This window comes from Oncorhynchus nerka, linkage group LG11 (assembly GCF_034236695.1).
Source record: "Oncorhynchus nerka isolate Pitt River linkage group LG11, Oner_Uvic_2.0, whole genome shotgun sequence".
Lineage (NCBI taxonomy): Eukaryota > Metazoa > Chordata > Actinopteri > Salmoniformes > Salmonidae > Oncorhynchus > Oncorhynchus nerka.
This window is the reverse complement of record NC_088406.1, coordinates 41,747,266-41,772,797: the sequence shown is the minus strand read 5'-3', so window position 1 is coordinate 41,772,797 and position 25,532 is coordinate 41,747,266. Positions and strand designations below refer to the sequence as shown.

The 25,532-nt window shown below is 45.1% G+C and overlaps 1 protein-coding gene across 1 annotated transcript in view; it reads right to left on the bottom strand.

Moving 5' to 3' along the window:
- The window catches only part of LOC115136865 (sortilin-related receptor-like), a 91,994-nt gene that overhangs the window by 49,607 nt on the left and 16,855 nt on the right, over positions 1-25,532 (bottom strand). The window contains 5 exon segments of the mRNA XM_065024529.1: positions 3,154-3,323; positions 3,931-4,032; positions 13,306-13,486; positions 16,463-16,530; positions 17,172-17,333. Coding sequence (XP_064880601.1) covers positions 3,154-3,323; positions 3,931-4,032; positions 13,306-13,486; positions 16,463-16,530; positions 17,172-17,333 — 683 coding nt within the window.

Here is a 25,532-nt window from a genome sequence, read left to right as displayed (position 1 = left end):
AGACAGGCGGAGGTACACACACACAGACAGGCGGAGGTACACACACACAGACAGACAGGCGGAGGTACACACACACAGACAGACAGGCGGAGGTACACACACAGACAGGCGGAGGTACACACAGACAGGCGGAGGTACACACACACAGACAGGCGGAGGTACACACACACAGACAGGCGGAGGTACACACACACAGACAGACAGGCGGAGGTACACACACACACAGACAGACAGGCGGAGGTACACACACACAGACAGACAGGCGGAGGTACACACACACAGACAGACAGGCGGAGGTACACACACACAGACAGACAGGCGGAGGTACACACACACAGACAGGCGGAGGTACACACACACAGACAGGCGGAGGTACACACACACAGACAGGCGGAGGTACACACACACAGACAGGCGGAGGTACACACACACAGACAGGCAGAGGTACACACACACACAGACAGGCGGAGGTACACACACACAGACAGGCGGAGGTACACACACACAGACAGGCGGAGGTACACACACACAGACAGGTGGAGGTACACACACACAGACAGGCGGAGGTACACACACACAGACAGGCGGAGGTACACACACACAGACAGGCGGAGGTACACACACACAGACAGGCGGAGGTACACACACACAGACAGGCGGAGGTACACACACACAGACAGACAGGCGGAGGTACACACACACAGACAGACAGGCGGAGGTACACACACACAGACAGACAGGCGGAGGTACACACACACAGACAGGCGGAGTACACACACACAGACAGGCGGAGGTACACACACAGACAGGCGGAGGTACACACACAGACAGGCGGAGGTACACACACACAGACAGGCGGAGGTACACACACAGACAGACAGGCGGAGGTACACGCACACAGACAGGCGGAGGTACACGCACACAGACAGGCGGAGGTACACACACACAGACAGACAGGCGGAGGTACACACACACAGACAGACAGGCGGAGGTACACACACACAGACAGACAGGCGGAGGTACACACACACAGACAGACAGGCGGAGGTACACACACACAGACAGGCGGAGGTACACACACACAGACAGGCGGAGGTACACACACACAGACAGGCGGAGGTACACACACACAGACAGGCGGAGGTACACACACACAGACAGGCAGAGGTACACACACAGACAGGCGGAGGTACACACACACAGACAGGCGGAGGTACACACACACAGACAGGCGGAGGTACACACACACAGACAGGGCGGAGGTACACACACACACAGACAGGCGGAGGTACACACACACAGACAGGCGGAGGTACACACACACAGACAGGCGGAGGTACACACACACAGACAGACAGGCGGAGGTACACACACACAGACAGACAGGCGGAGGTACACACACACAGACAGACAGGCGGAGGTACACACACACAGACAGGCGGAGGTACACACACACAGACAGGCGGAGGTACACACACACAGACAGGCGGAGGTACACACACACAGACAGGCGGAGGTACACACACACAGACAGGCGGAGGTACACACACAGACAGACAGGCGGAGGTACACGCACACAGACAGGCGGAGGTACACGCACACAGACAGGCGGAGGTACACACACACAGACAGGCGGAGGTACACACACACAGACAGACAGGCGGAGGTACACACACACAGACAGACAGGCGGAGGTACACACACACAGACAGACAGGCGGAGGTACACACACACAGACAGACAGGCGGAGGTACACACACACACACAGACAGACAGGCGGAGGTACACACACACACACAGACAGACAGGCGGAGGTACACACACACAGACAGACAGGCGGAGGTACACACACACAGACAGACAGGCGGAGGTACACACACACAGACAGACAGGCGGAGGTACACACACACAGACAGGCGGAGGTACACACAGACAGACAGGCGGAGGTACACACACACAGACAGGCGGAGGTACACACACACAGACAGACAGGCGGAGGTACACACACACAGACAGGCGGAGGTACACACACACAGACAGGCGGAGGTACACACACACAGACAGGCGGAGGTACACACACACAGACAGGTGGAGGTACACACACAGACAGGTGCGCGCGCGCACACACACAGACACACGATTAGCATAAAAAACAACACAGTATCATGTTCAGTGTTGTGGCTATGTTGGCCAAAGGAAACCCGTGGTCAGCTCGTGTCGTGAGGTCGCCTCACTATCAAGCTGCTCTCATCACATCTCCTGGCAGCTCGAGACGTGTTGGGAACTCCGTCATTTGAATAATTACAGGCCCTGGACGCACTACGCTACACTGCAGCGCCATGACAACAGGGACTCAAACATCCAGGATCCAGGTCACTGGGATGTAAACACACGCAAAGGACCTGCTGTTGTTTACCAACACGGAGGAGAAGACAGCCACTCGAGCGGACTCGAGCGTGGTCACGAGGAATGCACACCAGGAGGTCCCTGATCAGATGTAGCTCTGGTCGAACAGCCTCCTCTCATCTCTCCTTCAAAATGGGTGGGTGCGCTTGATCAAAGTGGCTATACTTGATCAAAGGGCGTGTGTATTTGATCAAGGAAGGTTTGGTTGATCAAAGTGAGTTCTGTTACGTTTGTTCCAAGCAAGACACTACATATCTCTGAAGGCAGCCTAATAATTAGGATGCCTTAATGGTTAATCGCGTCAACAAATATTTTAGACTTGGGTTCAAATAGTTTTTAAAAAATGTGATACATTTTAAATGCTTTGGCCGATTGATTGTGCCTGCCTGGAGTGTCACATGGGCAGGGTTTGCACTTTTGGGACTTTTCTTTTGATTATGTTTTATTGGTATCTTTCAAATACTATCTGAACCCAGATCTCGCATCCAGAACACTGCCGTTTCCAAATCTATTCCTGGGGGACACACCAAAGGGGTGCACATTTTGGTTCTAGCCCAGCACTAACACGCCACTAACCATGGTGATAAGTCGATTAAGAAGAATCTAATGGGTTAGCGCTGGGCTGAAACAAAAATGTGCAACCCATGATTAGTTAATAGATCAAGCAGGTGGGTTAGCGCTGGGCCGGCCTGACACGACACAAAATGGTGCAATCGAAAATTGGTTGACTAGGAACACCGTGCCAACCTGATCAGGGTGTGGCTGCCCGAACCCTCTGGGCTGTAGTACAACACATTCTCCAGGGACAGGGAGAAGGACAGGCCCTGGGTGTCTGAGATGTACAGGTGGGTGACGTTGTTGACGTGGTTGACGCAAACAAACACCTGGTCCTCCGAAGCGTCAGCGATGTAGTACTCCTGCAGGAGAAAAAGAGAGGCGCAGTTTTCCTTATTTGTGTAGGGCATTATTAAGAACAATAGGGGTGATTCTCTCACAACTAAAAGCTGATGATTAGAATTAAACTTTTATTAGACAATTACATTTGTAAGATAAATAGTGTCATGGAATTGACAGCTTTTTACTGTGAGTGGAGTAGCCTAGTGGGGGGCGGCAGGGTAGCCTAGTGGTTAGAGCGCTGGACTAGTAACCGGAAGGTTGCAAGTTCAAACCCCGGAGCTGACATCTGTCGTTCTGCCCCTGAACAGGCAGTTAACCCACTGTTCCTAGACCGTCATTGAAAATAAGAATTTGTTCTTAATTAACTGACTTGCCTAGTTAAATAAAGGTACAATTTTAAAAAATTTAAAAATCTAGGCTTACAGTAATTTCTGTGATTGGTCTTGTGATTTCTGACTCATGTTGAGCTGTCAACGACATATTAGCTACATAGCATAGCATTTCCTTACAAATACATTTCCCCAGTTTCATCAACGATACAGTAACATGTTTGTTCTCTGGACTAGGAGTCTACTGGGAGCCACAGAGAAGATGTTCTGGTGTGGCGAAGCAGGCCTGGAGACTCACTGTGATTGGGTGGCGGGTCATGAACTGTGCGGCTTTCATTGGCTGACGGTTGTAGGATACCCACAGCTGGACGGACGACGGCTCATGGCTCCCCAACAAAGTCTGGAACCAACAGATGTACAATTAATAAATCAATCAATCAATAAGAGACACGAGCCATGGAGACGGCTTAATGCCTACCTCATAATTACGAATAATGGGACTCGGTTATTATAGAATTTGCTAAGGATGTGCATGTTTAGGTTACACCTTTGAAGAATGACGAAAGCTGCGTATACCTATTCACGAAGTGGGTGTGGGAATTTCCACGTGAAGTTGATAAACATTAGCAAAAAGGGCACTGAACACTGTCAGCGAAGCTAGCTAGCATGCTAACCTCATCTGGCTAGCTAATGTTCTGTTGCCATTTTTCTTTTACTAGGCCTATTCCATATTCAAAAGATTAGCCAGCTATGGCTGGTTTGGAGTTGGATTTGTCATACAGTGCATTCGGAAAGTATTCCGACCCTTTGACTTTTTCCACATTCTGTTACGTTACAGCCTTATTCTAAATTTGATTAAATAGTTTTTCCACCCTCATCAATCTACACACAATAACCCATAATGACAAAGCAGAAACTTTTTTGTTGTTGTAATTTTTTGCAATATCACAATTACGTAAGTATTCAGACCCTTTACTCAGTACTTTGTTGAAGCACGTTTGCCAGTGAAAACAGCCTCGAGTCTTCTTGGCTATGACGCTACAAGATTGGCACACCTGTATTTGAGGATGTTATCCCATTCTTCTCTCCAGATCCTCTCAAGCTCTGTCAGGTTGGATGGGGAGCGTCGCTGCACAGCTATTTTCAGGTCTCTAACAGAGATGTTTGATGTCTGAAGGAAATCTGGCACCATCCCTACGGTGAAGCATGGTGGCAGCATCATGCTGTGGGGATATTTTTCAGCGGCAGGGACTGGGAGACAAGTCAGGATCGAGGGAAAGATGAATGGAGCAAAGTAGAGAGAGCTCCTTGATGAAAACCTGCTCCAGAGCGCTCAGGATCTCAGATGGGGGCGAAGGATCACCTTCCAACAGGACAACGACCCTAAGCACACAACCAAGACAACGCAGGAGTGGCTTCGGGACAAATTTCTGAATGTCCTTGAGTGGCCCAGCCAGAGCCCGGACTTGAACCCGATCTAACATTTCTGGAGAGACATGAAAATAGTTGTGCAGCGACGCGCCACATCCAACCTGACAGAGCTTGAGAGGATCTGGAGAGAAGAATGAAAAAAAATCCCCAAATATAGGGGATTGTAAATAAAAAAATCTAATCAAATTTATTTGTCACATACACATGGTTAGAAGATGTTAATGCAGGTGTAGCGAAATGCGTCATACACAAGAAGACTCAAGGCTTTAATCGCTGCCAAAGGTGCTTCAACAAAGTACTGAGTAAAGGGTCTGAATACTTATGTAAATGTTATATTTCATTTTTAAAATTATTATTATAGATTTGCAACAAAAAATATTTAACCTGTTTTTGCTTTGTCATTATGGGGTTGTGTGTGTAGATTGATTACCAAAAAAATGATGCAATCAAATTTAGGATAAGGCTAGGCTGTAACGTAACAAAATGTGGAAAATGTCAAGGGGTCTGAATACTTTCTGAATGCACTGTATGTCATACTCTGACTAAAACTATGATTTATTAACTTAAATCGTTATGCAACATTATGGGTAATATTTGGCCATCGCCTTTCAGCTCAAAAAAAGTGGATTTCTTCTGATGTGGCCTGTGGGTGTTTAAAGACTAACGTGATTAATCTATATGTACTGTCGGGCAGATTGTAAACTCAGTGGGCCAATGAGAACAATCAATGGCCAAATCTCATTGTTATGACAGAGAGACCACTTTGTTCAAGGAAGGAGAAGAAGGGGGTGTAATCTTTAATGAATTACAAGCAGGAAGACCAAGGTGCCGGGACTCGCCGCCCGTCGTCCTCCGGAACCCCAGAGAGACCTGAGACACTGGCTGCCTCCCAAATGGCTCCCTATTCTCTAGAAACCATTGGAGCCTGGTCAAATGTAGTGCACTATATAGGGAATAGGGTTCCATTTGAGCCGCTGTTGTGATGAGTCTCCTCTTACGTGTCAGTCTGGCAACATAGGCACCCTGTGATCTGCCTCCCAGGGATTGGCTAGGCTCACATCAGCAGAATTGGGACGACTAACTGACTGTCTGGCCTTCTCATAACAACTATAATATGAATATTCTCTTCATTAAAAGCTGCAGGCAATAAATGTCAAGCGTGTACACTCTTTACTACATAGGCCGAATACACAGCCTAATATGATTCTATTTGTACACACACACACACACACACCTTTGCCAAGCTGGGGCAAAACAATATCATAGAATATGAGTAAAGGACAGCGTTTACATCAAAGAGCAGCCAACAAAAAAGAGATGTGTCACACAGACATGGAAATCCCACAACGATGCTAACAATGAAGAGGACAGATGGCTTCGGTAATGCACTGAAATAATGCTGATGGGCCACACAGATAACCACACGCAGGCACACTAGCGGTGCACAGTTGGAAAGCAGGCAGCCAATAAGAGTGCTAGAGCACTACAGGCAGACTCATTCACTTCATAGGATGGCAATCAGGTTTATGGCTTCATCTTGGATTAACTGAGAGCGTCCTCAAGGCAGCCAAGATAATAAATAAAAACAAACAAAACATGCACACACACAGTTTGCACAGTTCCCCCACTGATGAATCTAGGCAAGCATTCCTGTCAAGTAGTCTGTCTTTTTCCTGATGACCCAGCAGGCGCAAAACAGTGACTCCCTCTTCCCTGAGACTCAATGTGTCTGCCTGCGTGTGTGAGTCCGTATGTCCGTCTGCCTCACCTCCCCTGTGAACGCCTGGGTCCTCACAGCACTATTCAACCTATTCATTTATCTAATGCTGCTGGTAACGCTCTGTCTCCGCGACCCAGCGTGTTCTGAAAGCCAAGCAGCCACAACAACACAATGTGGGCATGGAGAATACCAAGGGGAGAGAAACTTAGTCTCGGAAAAGACAACTGCTTCAATGCTTCAATGACAGCTGGCCTGGGGGGGGGGGGGGGGTCGTTTCAACCACAGTAGCTGGGCTGGCTTCCATGGCTGAAAAGTAGTCTGACTATCTGTGGAAAATGGATTCTATCCACCAGGGATTAAAATCTTGCTTTAACAAATGTATGGTATCTTAACGATCCATTAAACTATCATGAAATGATTATTAATTCATTTTGAAGTGTCATTCCATTCATATAAATACCAGGCACAGCTACTGAGCATCATGAGTAGCATTCTTATTGAATTGATTCACCTGTACATATTCATAGCAAGTATATACCTTCAGCAGTCTAGCTGCTCAGAACAGAGGCACTGTGCTTCCAATGCAAATGATGATATGTGAATACTCCCCCCCCCCCCCCTTTCCACGTTCTATATCTAAACCAATAAACTAGAAGAACAGTTGTGGGGAGCACATGAAACCCTGTCGTCTCCAGTCCCCCTGCAGAGCCTGTGGGAGCTGTCGATGTGGTTCTAATGTTTGTTTATCCAGCCAGAAGGTAGCTGTTCATCTGAGAGACGGAGCCATTTCCCAGACCTCCCATTGCTTTAAAGCGACACATTTATCTCCTCCTTCCCCCTCTCCCACTGGACACGTCACATGTTTTTTACGGGCGAAGTGCCATTTTTTGTGTGTGTGTGTGTGTGTGTGTGTGTGTGTGTGTGTGTGTGTGATGCATCACATATTGCAGTGGGAGCTTGGGAAATGTGGGATTTGGCGTCACACGTTAAGGAAGAAAGGACCACTACAGTGTTGAGGGCGTCGCGACCAATATGGCTGCTGAGGTGTTGCAACACGTAAATCTCTTTTTTTTTATGGGGAAAACAGAGGTCCAAACAGCAGCTTAACTACGCATTGCAATTTCACATTCACTGTTGTTGGTTTGCCGTTACGGTACACGAAACACTTTGGGGGTATTGACGCATCAGGGAAAGCACAGGCAGCCATTCCATAAGGAAGTCCTTGATCTTGTTACCCCCTCGTCTCCACTGAGACACCTTGCAAATAAGAAGGAAATGTGTCAAAAAGCTCTCTGTTAAGAAACCTCTTATTGACGTTCATTTATATTAAGCCAGTTCTTTGGAGTTAAGAGAAGGAGTAGAGGTCTTCAGTTCTGATTATCAATCATTACCCAGGGATCTATATTGTCAGGCCTGGGATAAAACTTGGTGTTTCTGGGGCTTTAATTAGCCTAAGCAGCTCGGTGCTGTCAAAAGCTCGTGATATTCATTACGGTAATCCTATTAGCTCCAGCCGAAGATATTAGTAGGGGCTGGGTAGTGGGTTTGACTAGAGAGAAGGGTGAGAGTGAGTGAGTGACGAGTAAGCGTTGACCGGGCTGCTAATGGTCTGGAGAACTGGGCTGCGTCGTTGAGATCTTCACATGCTCACTGCTCAACCGTATCCCGGGAGGTTGGGCTGCTCTGTGGGTTGGGTCAGACTGAGCATCTCAAGCTAATGCTGCAAGGATATGACAACAGAGGCTCTTAGATAGGAACTAACATAGCCTTATTTTTACTATTTATTAAATGTAAGGCTCTGGTGACTAATTTAACCACATTTACTGAGTGTACAAAATATTAGGAACACCTGCTCTTTCCATGACAGACTGACCAGGTGAATCCAGGTGAAACTATAAGGGATTATTGATGTCCCTTGTTAAATCCACTTCAAACAATTTAGATGAATGAGAGGAAATAGGTTAAATAATTTTAAAGCCTTGAGACAATTGAGACATGGATTGTGTATGTGTGCCAGAGGGTGGGTGGGCAAGACAAAATATGTAAGTGCCTTTGAAGGGGGTATGGTAGTAGGTGTCAGGCGCACCAGTCTGAGTGCATCAAGAACTGCAACTCTGCTGGGTTTTTCACGCTCAACAGTTTCCTGTGTGTATCAGCAATGATCCACCACCCGAAGGACATCCAGCCAACTTGACACAACAAATCATTGGAGTCAACATTGTCACGGAGCCGTGACAATGTTGACTCAATGGGGTGGTTCCAATGGGGGGGATTCCTCCTGCAGGCAAAGGAGGAGCCGTGACAACATGTACCAGCATCCCTGTGGAATGCTTTTGACACCTTGTAGAGTCCATACCCCAACAAATTGAGGCTGTTCAGAGGGCAAAAGGGGGTGCAACTCAATATCAGGAAGGTGCTCCTAATGTTTTGTACACTCAGTGTAGATTATCCATATCGTTTTTTAAATTCGCCTATTTTTGATTCATGTGAATGGTGTTGATTAACATTACATTTACATTTACATTTAAGTCATTTAGCAGACGCTCTTATCCAGAGCGACTTACAAATTACAGTCCAACCATAAACTACAGTCCAACCATTTGTTTGTGTTTAGCCTCATTACCATTTATAAAAACAATCCAAATCTACAATGAAAGTGGGAATATTACTTTCTACGAGTAGAAGTGTGAAATGATATAGCTTGGAGTAACAATGCTAGCCAGAAAGAAAACACACACCGTACTATCCTTTGGCAATGGAACATATCAGCCCATTGGGAATAGCAACAGTACTTGAGACGTCTGCACTCGGCAACAGAGTCCTGATGAATGTGTGCCTGAGCGGTTATTGACACCCCTGGGACACCAAGCCACAACTTCATTAACAGCACATAGATCGGTCATTTCTGACAAGCTGCACTCTCTGGCCCTGACCAACAGGTTGGTTGGGTCACCCAGCAGACGATAAAACATAAACCATGTCGCTGTTCTGACAATCTGAGCGACCCACCTTAGGATGGGGCGGCAGCGTAGCCTAGTGGTTAGAGCGTTGGACTAGTAACCGAAAGGTTGCAAGATCGAATCCCCGAGCTGACAAGGTACAAATCTGTCGTTCTGCCCCTGAACAAGGCAGTTAACCCACTGTTCCTAGGCTGTCATTGAAAATAAGAATGTGTTCTTAACTGACTTGCCTAGTAAAATATATACTTTGTAAAAGGATATGCTTGCCTCAATGGAGACCGTCATAGTGGCGCGTTACATGGAGTTGTTCGCCTTGCCCAGAGAGAGCAGGGATGACTTTATGAAGTACGCATGTAACTGTGAATGTTGAGTCAATTGATTTGTAAGAGACTGATATGAATAAAGATATGGTAGTTACAATGTAGAAAAATATTCACAATACACAATGGGCATATTTACAGGGGTTGAAGAATGCATCAGCATTGAAGAATGCATATTTACAGGAGTTGAAGAATGCATATTTACAGGAGTTGAAGAATGCATATTTACAGGGGTTGAATAATGCATATTTACAGGGGTTGAAGAATGCATCAGCATTGAAGAATGCATATTTACAGGAGTTGAAGAATGCATATTTACAGGAGTTGAAGAATGCATATTTACAGGGGTTGAATAATGCATATTTACAGGGGTTGAAGAATGCATATTTACAGGGGTTGAAGAATGCATATTTACAGGGGTTGAAGAATGCATATTTACAGGGGTTGAAGAATGCATATTTACAGGAGTTGAAGAATGCATATTTACAGGAGTTGAAGAATGCATATTTACAGGGGTTGAATAATGCATATTTACAGGGGTTGAAGAATGCATCAGCATTGAAGAATGCATATTTACAGGAGTTGAAGAATGCATATTTACAGGAGTTGAAGAATGCATATTTACAGGGGTTGAATAATGCATATTTACAGGGGTTGAAGAATGCATATTTACAGGGGTTGAAGAATGCATATTTACAGGGGTTGAAGAATGCATATTTACAGGGGTTGAAGAATGCATATTTACAGGGGTTGAAGAATGCATATTTACAGGGGTTGAAGAATGCATATTTACAGGGGTTGAAGAATCCATATGTCGTCAACATTGGACAAGCTAAGCTAATAGAACCTTGCCTCTCCACTGCCCCAACCAGCCCTCTGTCATTTTATTTTCAGTCTCTCCCTTTCCCCATTCCACTACCATTATTCCATGCTCACTCAAAAGGCAGTTGTGTGTTTGGGCAGTAATGCCAGGATTCAGATACAAGCATGTGTATCTGGCCATGCCTGTTCAACAACACAGGGCTGAACTGCAGCGAGTCTGTGTGGTCCTTCAGTGCAAGGCCCGAGTTTGCATAGACAAAAATCATTAACCGTAATTGGCTCAGAATAGTCTCATATTTCAGCCATGTTTTGATGGGATTGTGTGTGTCAGACCACATTAACCCGGTGTTCCACAGTACACGACACGGCACGGTCTCTTCAGTCTCCACATTCAGAAAAAGGAGGGGTCAATGGTTAAGTTCCTCTTTCATTGTATAATGCTTTATTGGGCCGCATGTGGCCACGCATGCTGGATATTTGTGACACAGATTCACAGCCAAAGAAGGAGCCCGGGATCAAACCGTCCCCATCCGTTTCAAAGAGCAGCAGTTGTACGCATGTGGCTTCCATATGACAAACAATGTGTACGACTGTATCACAACCAGACACTGCTGGGGTCATCTGAGGCCAAACCTTCAGATAGGGATAAGAGATACTCCCTTTAGAACGATTCACCCTCTATGCATGTGGTGGACTTATCCGGTATTTAAGCCTACCACTTGAATATGATGGGTTTGACTAATGACTTATAGTGCCTTCAGAAAGGATTCATACACTTTTTTAAATTGATATAAAATATATATATATTTAACTAGACAATGTCAGTAAGGAACAAATTCTTATTTACAATGATGGCCTACCGGGGAATAGTGAGTTAACTGCCTTGTTCAGGGGCAGAACAGCAGCAACCTTCGGTTACTGGCCCAACACTCTAACCACTGCCGCCCCATTAACTTACTACACATTTTGCTATTACAGCGTGATTTTTTATTAGTTTTCTTTTTTTACACACACAATACCCCATGACAAAGTGAAAACATGTACTTAGAAACTTTTGCAAATGTATTGAAAATGAAATACTGAAATATCTGATTTACATGAGTATTCACACCCCTGAATCCATGTTAGAAGCACCTTTGGCAGTGATTACAGCTGTGAGTCTTTCTGGGTAAGTCTCCAAGAGCTTTGCACACCTGGATTGTACAAGATTTTATTACATTTTATTATTCAAGCTCTGTCAAGTTGGTTGTTGATCAATGCTAGACAGACTATTTTCAAACCTTGCCATATATTTTCAAGACAATTTAAGTCAGAACTGTAACTAGGCCACTCAGGAACATTCAGTATTGTCTTGGTAAGCAACCAGAGTGGCCTTGTGTTTTAGGTTATTGTCCTGCTGAAAGGTGAATTTGTCTCCCAGAGTCTGTTGGAAAGCAGACGGAACAAGGTTTTCCTCTAGGAATTTGCTTGTGCTTAGCTCTACTCCGTTTCTTTCTATCCTAAAAACATCCCTAGTCCTTGCCGATGACAAGCATACCCATAACATGATGCAGCCACCATGATGCTTGAAAATATGAAGAGTGATACTCAGTGATGTGTTGTGTTGGATTCGCCCCAAATATAACACTTTGTTTTCAGCACAAAGTTAATTTCTTGGTAAATTGTTGGCAGTTTTACTGTAGTACCTTATTGCATACAGGATGCATGTTTTGAAATATTTTATTCTGTACAGGCTTCCTTTTTTTCACTCTGTCAATTATTTTAGTATAGTGGAGTAACTACAATGTTGTTGATCCATCCTCAGTTTTCTTCTATCACAGCCATTAAACTCTGTAACTGTTTGTTTTAAAGTCACCATTGGCCTCATGGTGAAATCCCTGAGTGGTTTCATTCCTCTCCGGCAACTGAGTTAGGAAGGACGCCTGTATCTTTGCAGTGCCTCCGTGTATTGATACACCATCCAAAAGTATAATGAATAACTTCACCATGCTCAAAGGGATATCAAATTTATTTTTACCCATCTACCAATAGGTGCACTTCGTTGCGAGATTGGAAAACCTACCGGGTCTTTGTGGTTGAATCTGTGGTTGAAATTCACTGCTCGACTGAGGGACCTTTCGGATAATTTTATGCGTGGGGTACAGAGATAAGGTAGTCATTCAAAAAATCAAGTTAAAACACTATTATTACACCCTTTAATCCATTTTCAATTCAGGTTTTAACAACAAAATGTGGGAAAAGTGGGGGTGAATACTTTCTGAAGGCACTGTATTAGAAGATAGTTATGGCTGGATCACCCAATTCGTGTTCAAATAATCAATGTGGGTATCCCTCTCCATAATAACATGAGCATTCTCAACAACGCAAGAGCAACAGATCACCTGACATGTATAATCCCCTTGCAGGCCAACGTCACTTACTGTGGAAGTAGTGGCGAACATGTACTTGTCCCGGAGCTGGAAGTTGTCCACTCTCTCCAGGATGACTCGGCGGTTCTGCTCGCTCTGGAAGAAGTCGGTGCTGCTGAGGATGCTGGACACCCCCTGGGGCTCGTGCCTCTGGACCAGCACCGTGGTGGGGGAATCATACGGCTCCACACCCCTAGAAAGATGCAGAAATTAGCGCCTGTCTGTGGGACATAGGTAGGGCCAAGAGTTTCTCTCTGACCATGTGGCCCGACCAAGACAAACTCAAAGCCCTTGACCGTGAGTTTATATTTATTGACCATGTGAACTGAACAGGAAGGACTTAAGGGCCTTGGAGGTCTTCCCGTTCAGATAACATGGTCTGGGAAAACTCTGGGCCCAACTTAGTCATACCATACAGATGGACATAGAGTTATGGTTACACACACTCACTGACAGACTCTGAAAAACCGAGAAATGTTTTACGGATTACTGACAATCCTAGTATCGTGGAACGGCCTACGTGTTCCTGTGAACACATTCGAAACTCAGAATCCATTTACCACACACATTGATGTATTTATAGTTTCCCAACTGCACATTTCCAGTAGAAGTTCTGTGTGTGGACATTTTAAGCTGTGAACTTACGGTAAGCTCCAGCAGAACTGAAAGAGGTTTACAGTAGTTTATGATCATCTCCCATAAGGCATTCCAGATTCACACAGAGTGTTCTCACTAACAATGGAGCCAAACAGAGAGAGCCTAGGGTCTAGACTGGCCTATAGCGTGACATTTTAGAGGGGGTCGTGTTTTTATGGGAGCAGGCTGTCCATGTAGAGAGGATAAGAAAGACCCCAGTCAGACAAACTTGGGACCTTGTCTGTCTAATGTTAGTTTGGGGACTTTGCATACAGCCGGGAAAATGCCAATATTAGAGTTTGGGGCAGAGTTTCAGGCCTTGCCGAAATTAGAGTGTGTTGCATTGCTTTTGGGACTTGTCTATATCAACATTTGGGGACCTTGTCCATCTAGCAGAGTTTGGGGGCCTTGCCCATAGCAGACTTTGGGGGCCTTGCCCATAGCAGACTTTGGGGGCCTTGCCCATAGCAGACTTTGGGGGCCTTGCCCATAGCAGACTTTGGGGGCCTTGCCCATAGCAGACTTTGAGGGCCTTGCCCATAGCAGACTTTGGGGGCCCTTGCCCATAGCAGACTTTGGGGCCTTGTCCATAGCAGACTTTGGGGGCAGGTCTAAGTAGCAGAGTTTGGGGTCTTGTCTGTCTATCTAGCAGAATTTGGGGCTGTTTGGAACTTTGCCTATATGGCCTATCCTATCAATGTAACGCTGGCAGGGCAGTGGGTTAAAGTTAGCCTATCTAATCCACAGTGCGAAACAAGGGCGTCTTTATTCTTTTTATTCATTACCTCGATCCTCCTACCAAACAGGATCAAATGTTTAGGACAAAAAGGAAAACAAATACATACAATTTGCTAGTTGGTTAAACACGTCCAACAGTGGGATGTGAACCAGACAAAACCCCAGGGCGTACAGCCTTCTTAGCCTGATCTGCAGCGCAGGCCCTTTTCTCTGTGGCATCCACAAACGGATTAGACATGGAAAGCCCATAATCGGCAAAGAACTGGACACACATGGTTAAAAAGGAAAACTGGCCATAGAGGCCGAGGAGGAAGAAGCACCAGACAAAGATCTCAATGCAGCTGGTGATGCAGAAGCAGTTAGACACAGCGGAGTCAGTAGCTGCGTCCAGATTTAAAAGGAAAATGACTGGTGGAAAAAATATAGCGGAGAAAAATAAAAAACTCTTTCTAGCCAATGCTTACACCAATCCAATGCTTATACCAATCCAATGCTTACACCAATCCAATGCTTACACCAATCCAATGCTTACACCAATCCAATGCTTACACCAATCCAATGCTTACACCAATCCAATGCTTACACCAATCCAATGCTTACACCAATCCAATGCTTACACCAATCCAATCTTTACACCAATCCAATCCTTACACCAATCCAATCCTTACACCAATCCAATGCTTTGAAATATTTGGGGAGGAGTGCAGCAGTACACACTTCTGGAGCTGCTTTCCTCCTCAGAAGTCCGCAAAGACTTTCAAGCTTTGTGCGTATAGTTACTGCTTTGGGATGAAATGGTTTGTTCATGTTCGTTGTTGGGTTGTATGGGTATTTGTAGTCAAAATCTTCCCTCTGCAACGGTCTCCTGAGACTCTGAGGCTCAGAAGTGTGATCTAAGAGGATCTCCAACGTTCACACTTGGTGGGGGGGAGGGGCGTCATCTCCCAAACACAAGAAAGAGCCCGGGGGGGAGAGACTGCAGCGGTAGCTGCGATGTTATCTGCAGCGCTGCCTGGTATTACTGACTACATTATGCCACTTGTACAGACAGAGTTAAGTGGGGCCCTGGCAGACAATCACTTATTCATCAGAAAGAAGGCAGTCTGTTCGATGCCCCTCAAAGTCGCCACATATACGACCACCTCCACCGTCAGAGAACGCAGGAGGGTGAGAAAAATCAAAGGGAGAAGGGCTATGTGTCTCTCTCTGACACCAGAAGATGTGTGTACAAATAGTCTGGGGAGATTAAAATGCTTTCAATGAGGTGAAAATGTTCCGAACGATACAGATAGAAATACACTGAAAAGAACGGACGTGATTCCTAATACTACTTAACAGGCAAGCTTAACGTTCTACACAATACATTTCAAATCGGAACGCTCTGAAATGTTGCACCCCCCTGAACAGACCCCTGCTGTAGCTGACAAGCAGCATTACATATTTGCAGTGGAGAATGAGAGCCTCTTGTTGTCACCTATTAAAAGGCAGAGATCCTGAATGAAAGTGATGTCTAACCGGAACTAACCCTCCGCATCCACGCCTTTAAATCATTAACAGATCGGTCAAATCCTTTTATGGATGGGATTTGAAAGTAAAACATATTTTTTTCAGTTTGAGTGCGCCACTCTCCTGCCTAGGCCTACATTACGTGGTGAGAGACACATGGCTGATCTCTTTCACAAGGCACTGAATGTGTTGTTGACACTCAACAGCGACAATTAATTATACTGATGACTGTACATTCTGCCTCTCCTCACACAATCATCACCTTTGTATACAGAGGCATTGATCTTACCAGAAATATGCCTTCACGTGCTCTTGGATCAACACCCATGTCTCTCCAAAATCGTCAGATTTCCATAGCTGCAAAAATAACAGAGGCGGGGGTGGGGAGTAAATTAAGGTCACATGTTGACTCCAGGCTGTATGTAACTGGCAGAATGTTTGAGAGTCGACCGTTTTCCATCATTTCAGTTGAGCTGAAATGTGAATAATTAGTCAGGGGAAAATTCCACAAAATGTCCTCCGTATTGTATTTTTCAGAGAGACAGTTTAGTAGATGCAGCTGTGACATTTAACCAGTATTTAAATATGCACCATTCTATTTGCAATTATGCAACTGTCCTACATTCAGAAATATCGGCTTTGTTTCTCTAGAACAGTCACGCTGTAATATAAATCAAATGCTGTGGGGCTATGGTACGGTAATCCAGCATATGGAGTAGAGCCATTTGTCCACATAGGCATCTAACCCCGAACCTACTGGGGGCCACAGAGCTACTGGCAAAGGAGGAGCCTGATGTACTATAGCCCTGATCATTATAATAGACTCCTCCTACACAAAGATCTCCATCATGATAAGACGGTTGATCTCAAGGGACTTCCCGGTTAAACATTTTTTATAAAAACATGCTTACCTCTGCATGTTGTTAATTGTCTACGTTTCTGTCCGAGACCTTTTTCAAGAGAGTGAAGCAGCATTTCTATAGCAGTCAGTTGACTACCTGTTTGTTGGGGTGGGAGGCGTCATAGCCCAGGACCAGGTTGGCTCTCTTGCTGTGCAGCAGCAGATCTGTGGGCTTGAAGGGGATGGAGAACCCCTGGATGGTCTTGCAGAAGTCAAAGGAGTTCCAGAGGTAGCTGTTGGTGCTGTCTGCAAAGAGGTACTGGAACGAGAGAAGGACAAGACGGGCCAAGGTTAGGCTAAATACCCACTGGGGTCTGTTCATGACTGTAACAGAATGTTAAGCTAGAAATACACTGCTCAAAAAAATAAAGGGAACACTAAAATTACACATCCTAGATCTGAATTAATGAAATATTCTTATTAAATACTTTTTTCTTTACATAGTTGAATGTGATGACAACAAAATCACACAAAAATGATCAATGGAAATCAAATTTATCAACCCATGGAGGTCTGGATTTGGAGTCACACTCAAAATTAAAGTGGAAAACCACACTACAGGCTGATCCAACTTTGATGTCGACGTTATCTACCCGAAGGAGATCCGGCTGGCTCCTCCGTCGCGACGTTACCTGAATGCCCATCTGCGGCCTGCTAACCGTTAGCTGTCTTACCGGATGCTCTCAGAATAGACAATCGGACAATTTATTTATTTTTATTATTAACATGTTTCTTCTTGGGCCTCTATAACTATATCTATTGTTTTTATTTTTTTGTTGTTGTGTGATTTGGACTAATCCCCTCTACAACACGGAACTCCACTAATCTACTGACGGAACGCAAGAGGTGGCTAACAACAGACCTCCATCCTATGCTAGCTTGCTACCGATGTCCTGGCTAGCTGTCTAAATCGCCGTGACCCCCAAACCAACCTCTCCACTCCCTGGACCCTTTTGATCACTCGACTAAGGATGCCTCTCCTTAATGTCAATATGTCTTGTCCATTGCTGTTCTGGTTAGTGTTTATTGGCTTATTTCACTGTAGAGCCTCTAGTCCTGCTCACTATACCTTATCCAACTTATTAGTTCCACCACCCACACATGCAATGACATCTCCTGGTTTCAATGATGTTTCTAGAGACAATATCTCTCTCTTCATCACTCAATACCTAGGTTTACCTCCACTGTACTCACATCCTACCATACCTTTGTCTGTACATTATACCTTGATGCTATTTTATCGCCCCCAGAAACCTCCTTTTACTCTCTGTTCCAGACGTTCTAGACGACCAATTCTTATTGCTTTTAGCCGTACCCTTATTCTTCTCCTCCTATGTTCCTCTGGCGATGTAGAGGTGAATCCAGGCCCTGCAGTGCCTAGCTCCACTCCTATTCCCCAGGCGCTCTCTTTTGATGACTTCTGTAACCGTAATAGCCTTGGTTTCATGGATGTTAACATTAGAAGCCTCCTCCCTAAGTTTGTTCTTTTCACTGCTTTAGCACACTCTGCCAACCCGGATGTTCTAGCTGTGTCTGAATCCTGGCTTAGGAAGACCACCAAAAATTCAGACATTTTAATTCCAAACTACAACATTTTCAGACAAGATAGAACTGCTAAAGGGGGCGGTGTTGCAATCTACTGCAAAGATAGCCTGCAGAGTTCTGTCCTACTATCCAGGTCTGTACCCAAACAATTTGAACTTCTACTTTTAAAAATCCACCTCTCTAAAAACAAGTCTCTCACCGTTGCCGCCTGCTATAGACCACCCTCTGCTCCCAGCTGTGCTCTGGACACCATATGTGAACTGATTGCCCCCATCTATCTTCAGAGCTCGTGCTGCTAGGCGACCTAAACTGGAACATGCTTAACACCCCAGCCATCCTACAATCTAAACTTGATGCCCTCAATCTCACACAAATTATCAATGAACCTACCAGGTACCCCCCCAAAGCCTTAAATACGGGCACCCTCATAGATATCATCCTAACCAACTTCCCCTCTAAATACACCTCTGCTGTCTTCAACCAAGATCTCAGCGATCACTGCCTCATTGCCTGCATCCGTAATGGGTCAGCGGTCAAACGACCTCCACTCATCACTGTAAAACGCTCCCTGAAACACTTCAGCGAGCAGGCCTTTCTAATCGACCTGGCCGGGGTGTCCTGGAAGGATATTGATCTCATCCCGTCAGTAGAGGATGCCTGGATATTTTTAAAAATGCCTTCCTAACAATGTTAAATAAACATGCCCCATTCAAGAAAATTAGAACCAGGAACAGATATAGCCCTTGGTTCTCCCCAGACCTGACTGCCCTTAACCAACACAAAAACATCCTATGGCGTTCTGCATTAGCATCGAACAGCCCCGTGATATGCAGCTGTTCAGGGAAGCTAGAAACCGTTATACACAGGCAGTTAGAAAAGCCAAGGCTAGCTTTTTCAAGCAGAAATTTGCTTCCTGCAACACTAACTCTAAAAAGTTCTGGGACACTGTAAAGTCCATGGAGAATAAGAACACCTCCTCCCAGCTGCCCACTGCACTGAAGATAGGAAACACTGTCACCACTGATAAATCCACCATAATTGAGAATTTCAATAAGCATTTTTCTACGGCTGGCCATGCTTTCCACCTGGCAACTCCTACCCGGTCAACAGCACTGCACCCCAACAGCAACTCGCCCAAGCCTTCCCCATTTCTCCTTCTCCCAAATCCATTCAGCTGAAGTTCTGAAAGAGCTGAAAAATCTGGACCCCTACAAATCAGCCGGGCTAGACAATCTGGACCCTTTCTTTCTAAAATTATCTGCCGAAATTGTTGCCACCCCTATTACTAGCCTGTTCAACCTCTCTTTCGTGTCATCTGAGATTCCCAAAGATTGGAAAGCAGCTGCGGTCATCCCCCTCTTCAAAGGGGGGACACTCTTGACCCAAACTGCTACAGACCTATATCTATCCTACCATGCCTTTCTAAGGTCTTCGAAAGCCAAGTCAACAAACAGATTACCGACCATTTCGAATCTCACCATACCTTCTCTGCTATGCAATCTGGTTTCAGAGCTGGTCATGGGTGCACCTCAGCCACGCTCAAGGTCCTAAACGATATCTTAACCGCCATCGATAAGAAACATTACTGTGCAGCCGTATTCATTGATCTGGCCAAGGCTTTCGACTCTGTCAACCACCACATCCTTATCGGCAGACTCGACAGCCTTGGTTTCTCAAATGATTGCCTCGCCTGGTTCACCAACTACTTCTCTGATAGAGTTCAGTGTGTCAAATCGGAGGGTCTGCTGTCCGGACCTCTGGCAGTCTCTATGGGGTGCCACAGGGTTCAATTCTTGGACCGACTCTCTTCTCTGTATACATCAATGAGGTCGCTCTTGCTGCTGGTGAGTCTCTGATCCACCTCTACGCAGACGACACCATTCTGTATACTTCCGGCCCTTCTTTGGACACTGTGTTAACAACCCTCCAGGCAAGCTTCAATGCCATACAACTCTCCTTCCGTGGCCTCCAATTGCTCTTAAATACAAGTAAAACTAAATGCATGCTCTTCAACCGATCGCTACCTGCACCTACCCGCCTGTCCAACATCACTACTCTGGACGGCTCTGACTTAGAATACTTGGACAACTACAAATACTTAGGTGTCTGGTTAGACTGTAAACTCTCCTTCCAGACCCATATCAAACATCTCCAATCCAAAGTTAAATCTAGAATTGGCTTCCTATTTCGCAACAAAGCATCCTTCACTCATGCTGCCAAACATACCCTTGTAAAATTGACCATCCTACCAATCCTCGACTTTGGCGATGTCATTTACAAAATAGCCTCCAATACCCTACTCAACAAATTGGATGCAGTCTATCACAGTGCTATCCGTTTTGTCACCAAAGCCCCATATACTACCCACCATTGCGACCTGTACGCTCTCGTTGGCTGGCCCTCGCTTCATACTCGTCGCCAAACCCACTGGCTCCATGTCATCTACAAGACCCTGCTAGGTAAAGTCCCCCTTATCTCAGCTCGCTGGTCACCATAGCATCTCCCACCTGTAGCACACGCTCCAGCAGGTATATCTCTCTAGTCACCCCCAAAACCAATTCTTTCTTTGGCCGCCTCTCCTTCCAGTTCTCTGCTGCCAATGACTGGAACGAACTACAAAAATCTCTTAAATTGGAAACACTTATCTCCCTCACTAGCTTTAAGCACCAACTGTCAGAGCATCTTACAGATTACTGCACCTGTACATAGCCCACCTATAATTTAGCCCAAACAACTACCTCTTTCCCAACTGTATTTAATTTATTTATTTATTTTGCTCCTTTGCACCCCATTATTTTTATTTCTACTTTGCACATTCTTCCATTGCAATACTACCATTCCAGTGTTTTACTTGCTATATTGTATTTACTTTGCCACCATGGCCTTTTTTGCCTTTACCTCCTTCTCACCTAATTTGCTCACATTGTATATAGACTTGTTTTTTTTTTTGTTTTTTTTTTTTTTTTTACTGTATTATTGACTGTATGTTTGTTTTACTCCATGTGTAACTCTGTGTCGTTGTATGTGTCGAACTGCTTTGCTTTATCTTGGCCAGGTCGCAATTGTAAATGAGAACTTGTTCTCAACTTGCTTACCTGGTTAAATAAAGGTGAAATAAAAATAAATAAAAAATGTCCTTAAAACAAGTCAAAATGAGGCTCAGTAGTGTGTGTGGCCTCCACGTGCCTGTATGACCTCCCTACAACACCTGGGCATGCTCCTGATGAGGTGGCGGATGGTCTCCTCCCAGACCTGAACTAAAGCATCCGCCAACTCCTGGACAGTCTGTGGTGCAACGTGGCGTTGGTGGATGGAGCGAGACATGATGTCCCAGATGTGCTCAATTGGATTCAGGTCTGGGGAACGGGCGGGCCAGTCCATAGCATCAATGCCTTCCTCTTGCAGGAACTGCTGACACACTCCAGCCACATGAGGTCTAGCATTGTCTTGCATTAGGAGGAACCCAGGGCCAACAGCACCAGCATATGGTCTCACAAGGGGTCTGAGGATCTCATCTCGGTACCTAATGGCAGTCAGGCTACCTCTGGCGAGCACATGGAGGGGTGCGGCCCCCCAAAGAAATGCCACCCCCCACCATGACTGACCCACCGCCAAACCGGTCATGCTGGAGGATTTTGCAGGCAGCAGAACGTTCTCCACGGCGTCTCCAGACTGTCACGTCTGTCACATGTGCTCAGTGTGAACCTGCTTTCATCTGTGAAGAGCACAGTGCGCCAGTGGCGAATTTGCCAATCTTGGTGTTCTCTGGAAAATGCCAAACGTCCTGCACGGTGTTGGGCTGTAAGCACAACCCCCACCTGTGGACGTCGGGCCCTCATACCACCCTCATTGAGTCTGTTTCTGACCGTTTGAGCAGACACATGCACATTTGTGGCCTGCTGACGGTCATTTTGCAGGGCTCTGGCAGTGCTCCTCCTGCTCCTCCTTGCACAAAGGCGGAGGTAGCGGTCCTGCTGCTGGGTTGTTTCCCTCCTGCGGCCTCCTCCACGTCTCCTGATGTACTGGCCTGTTTCCTGGTAGCGCCTCCATGCTCTGGACACTACGCTGACAGACACAGCAAACCTTCTTGCCACAGCTCGCATTGATGTGCCATCCTGGATGAGCTCCACTACCTGAGCCACTTGTGTGGGTTGTAGACTCCGTCTCATGCTACCACTAGAGTGAAAGCACCGCCAGCATTCAAAAGTGACCAAAACAGCAGCCAGGAAGCACAGGAACTGAGAAGTGGTCTGTGGTCACCACCTGCAAAACCACTCCTTTATTGGGGGTGTCTTGCTAATTGCCTATAATTTCAATCTGTTGTCTATTCCATTTGCACAACAGCATGTGACATTTATTGTCAATCAGTGTTGCTTTCTAAGTGGACAGTTTGATTTCACAGAAGTGTGATTGACTTGGGAGTTACATTGTGTTGTTTAAGTGTTCCCTTTATTTTTTTGAGCAGTGTATATTGTGTAGAATAGATAGTAGAACAGGGATTCATTATTGCTCTATACATAACATTTCTATTTGCACCTGCATCTTTCCGAAGTGAATAAACCTCTGATGTGGCAAAACGTCAAGCCTGACTGATTTCAACAAACTAGAATAGCAAGAACTGGCCTAATATCTCAATTCCAGATATCTCTAGTCTCGCTAATTCAAAAGAGTTTGCAAACATCCCTACCCCCAAAATCTAAAAATATTAACAGAACTAGTCAAGAGATATTTAATTTGAAATGCCTAATTAGAAATTCAGATTACGCAATTATACAGAGCTATAATCCCATTTTGTCAGTCCTTCCTTTGATCTATTTTTTAGCTGCCTTCCCAATAACTCCTCTATTCTCAATGGCCTCCATTTGGAAACGGGACAGAGCCCCTGTGAGAACAAAAGCTCTGTAGCGCAAGGCACCGAGCGGGAGGTAGTGAAATAGATGGATGCTATGAGATGACGATCCAAAGCTGAAATGATGTCTCATACTGTAGATGAGTCACGACTAGGACATAGTAGGTCCCACATGTACAGCACATCATAGAGAGAAACATCAGGGACTTACTCCACTGTTATATCACCAGATTCAGTGCCTTCAGAAAGTATCCACACCTCTTGACATTCTACACATTTTTGTTGTGTTACAGCCTGAATTTCATATTCACTAAATTGAGATGTTGTGTCACTGCCTGCACACAATACAGCATAATGTCAAAGTGTGTGTGGGGGGGGGGGGGGGGGGGGGGGTAGAAACCTGACAAATTAATATTACAAATATATATAATTATTCAACCCCTTTGTTATTGCAAGCCTAAATAAGTTCAGGAGTAAAAATGTGCTTAACAAGTCACATAATAAGTTGCAGGGACTCACTCTGTGTGCAATAGTGTTTAACATAATTTATTAATGACTACCTCATCTCTGTACCTCACACATACAGATAATTGTAAGGTCCCTCAGTCGATTAGCGAATTTCAAACACAGATTCAAGCACAAAGACCAGGGAGGTTTTCCAATGCCTTGCAAAGAAGGACACTTATTGGTAGATGGGTAAAATAAAAGCAGATATTGAATATCCCTTTGAGCATGGTGAAGTTATGAATTGCACTTTGGATGGTGTATCAATACACTCAGTCCCTACAAAGTTACAGACATCCTTACTAACTCAGTTGCCAGAGATGAAGGAAACCACTCAGGGATTTCACCATGAGGCCAAGGTGAATTTAAACATCTAGAGTTTAATGGCTGTGATAGGAGAAAACTGAGGAAAGATCAACAACATTGTAGCTACTCCACAATACTAACCTAAAAGACAAAGAAGGAAGTCTGTACAGAATAAATTATTCCAAAACATGCATCCTGTTTGCAACAAGGCACTAAAGTAAAACTGCAAAACATGTGGCCTGACGCGTTTTATTTGGGGAAAATCCAACACAACACATCACTCTTCATATTTTAAGCATGGTGGTGGCTGCATCATGTTACGTGTATGCTTGTCATCAGCAAGGACTAGGGAGTTTTTTAGGATAAAAATAAACTGAATAGAGCTAAGCACAGGCAAAATTCTAGAGAAAAACCTGGGAGACAAATTCACCTTTCAGCAGGACAATAACCTGAAAGACAAGGCCAAATATACACTGGAGTTGCTTACCAAGATGAAATTGAATGGTCACGAGTGGCCTAGTTGAAAAATATATGGCAAGGCATGAAAATGTGTTACGTTCGTTGAATGGAGGAGACCAAGGCACAGCATGATGTGAATACTTTGTTCTGTTTATTAACAAAGAAACACTAAACAAACTATACAAAACAACAAAACGAACGTGACGCTATATACAAACAAGTGCAGACACAGGCAACTAACCATAGACAATAACCCACAAAATACCCAAGGAATATGGCTGCCTAAATATGGTTCCCAATCAGAGACAATGATAAACAGCTGCCTCTAATTGAGAACCAATCTAGGCAACCATAGACATACATAACACCTAGACTAGTCAAACACCCATAGACATACAAAACCCCTAGACAGGGACAAAAACACATACATCACCCATGTCACACCCTGACCTAACCAAAATAATAAAGAAAACAAAGAATACTAAGGTCAGGGCGTGACAAAATGGCTGTCTAGCGAAGATCAACAACCAACTTGACAGAGAATAATATTGTGCAAATATTGAACAATCCAGGTGTGCAAAGCTCTTAGAAACTTACACAGAAAGACTCACAGCTGCAATTGCTGCCAGAGGTGATTGTAACATGTATTGACTCAGGGGGTTGAGTACTTATACACATGAAAACATGAAATGACCCCGGGAATAGATAGAAGATCGCTCAGACATGCACAACAATTATGTAACATCAAAACGGGTGAATCTTTCTTTGAAGTAGATGTTATAAATAGGCAGATCC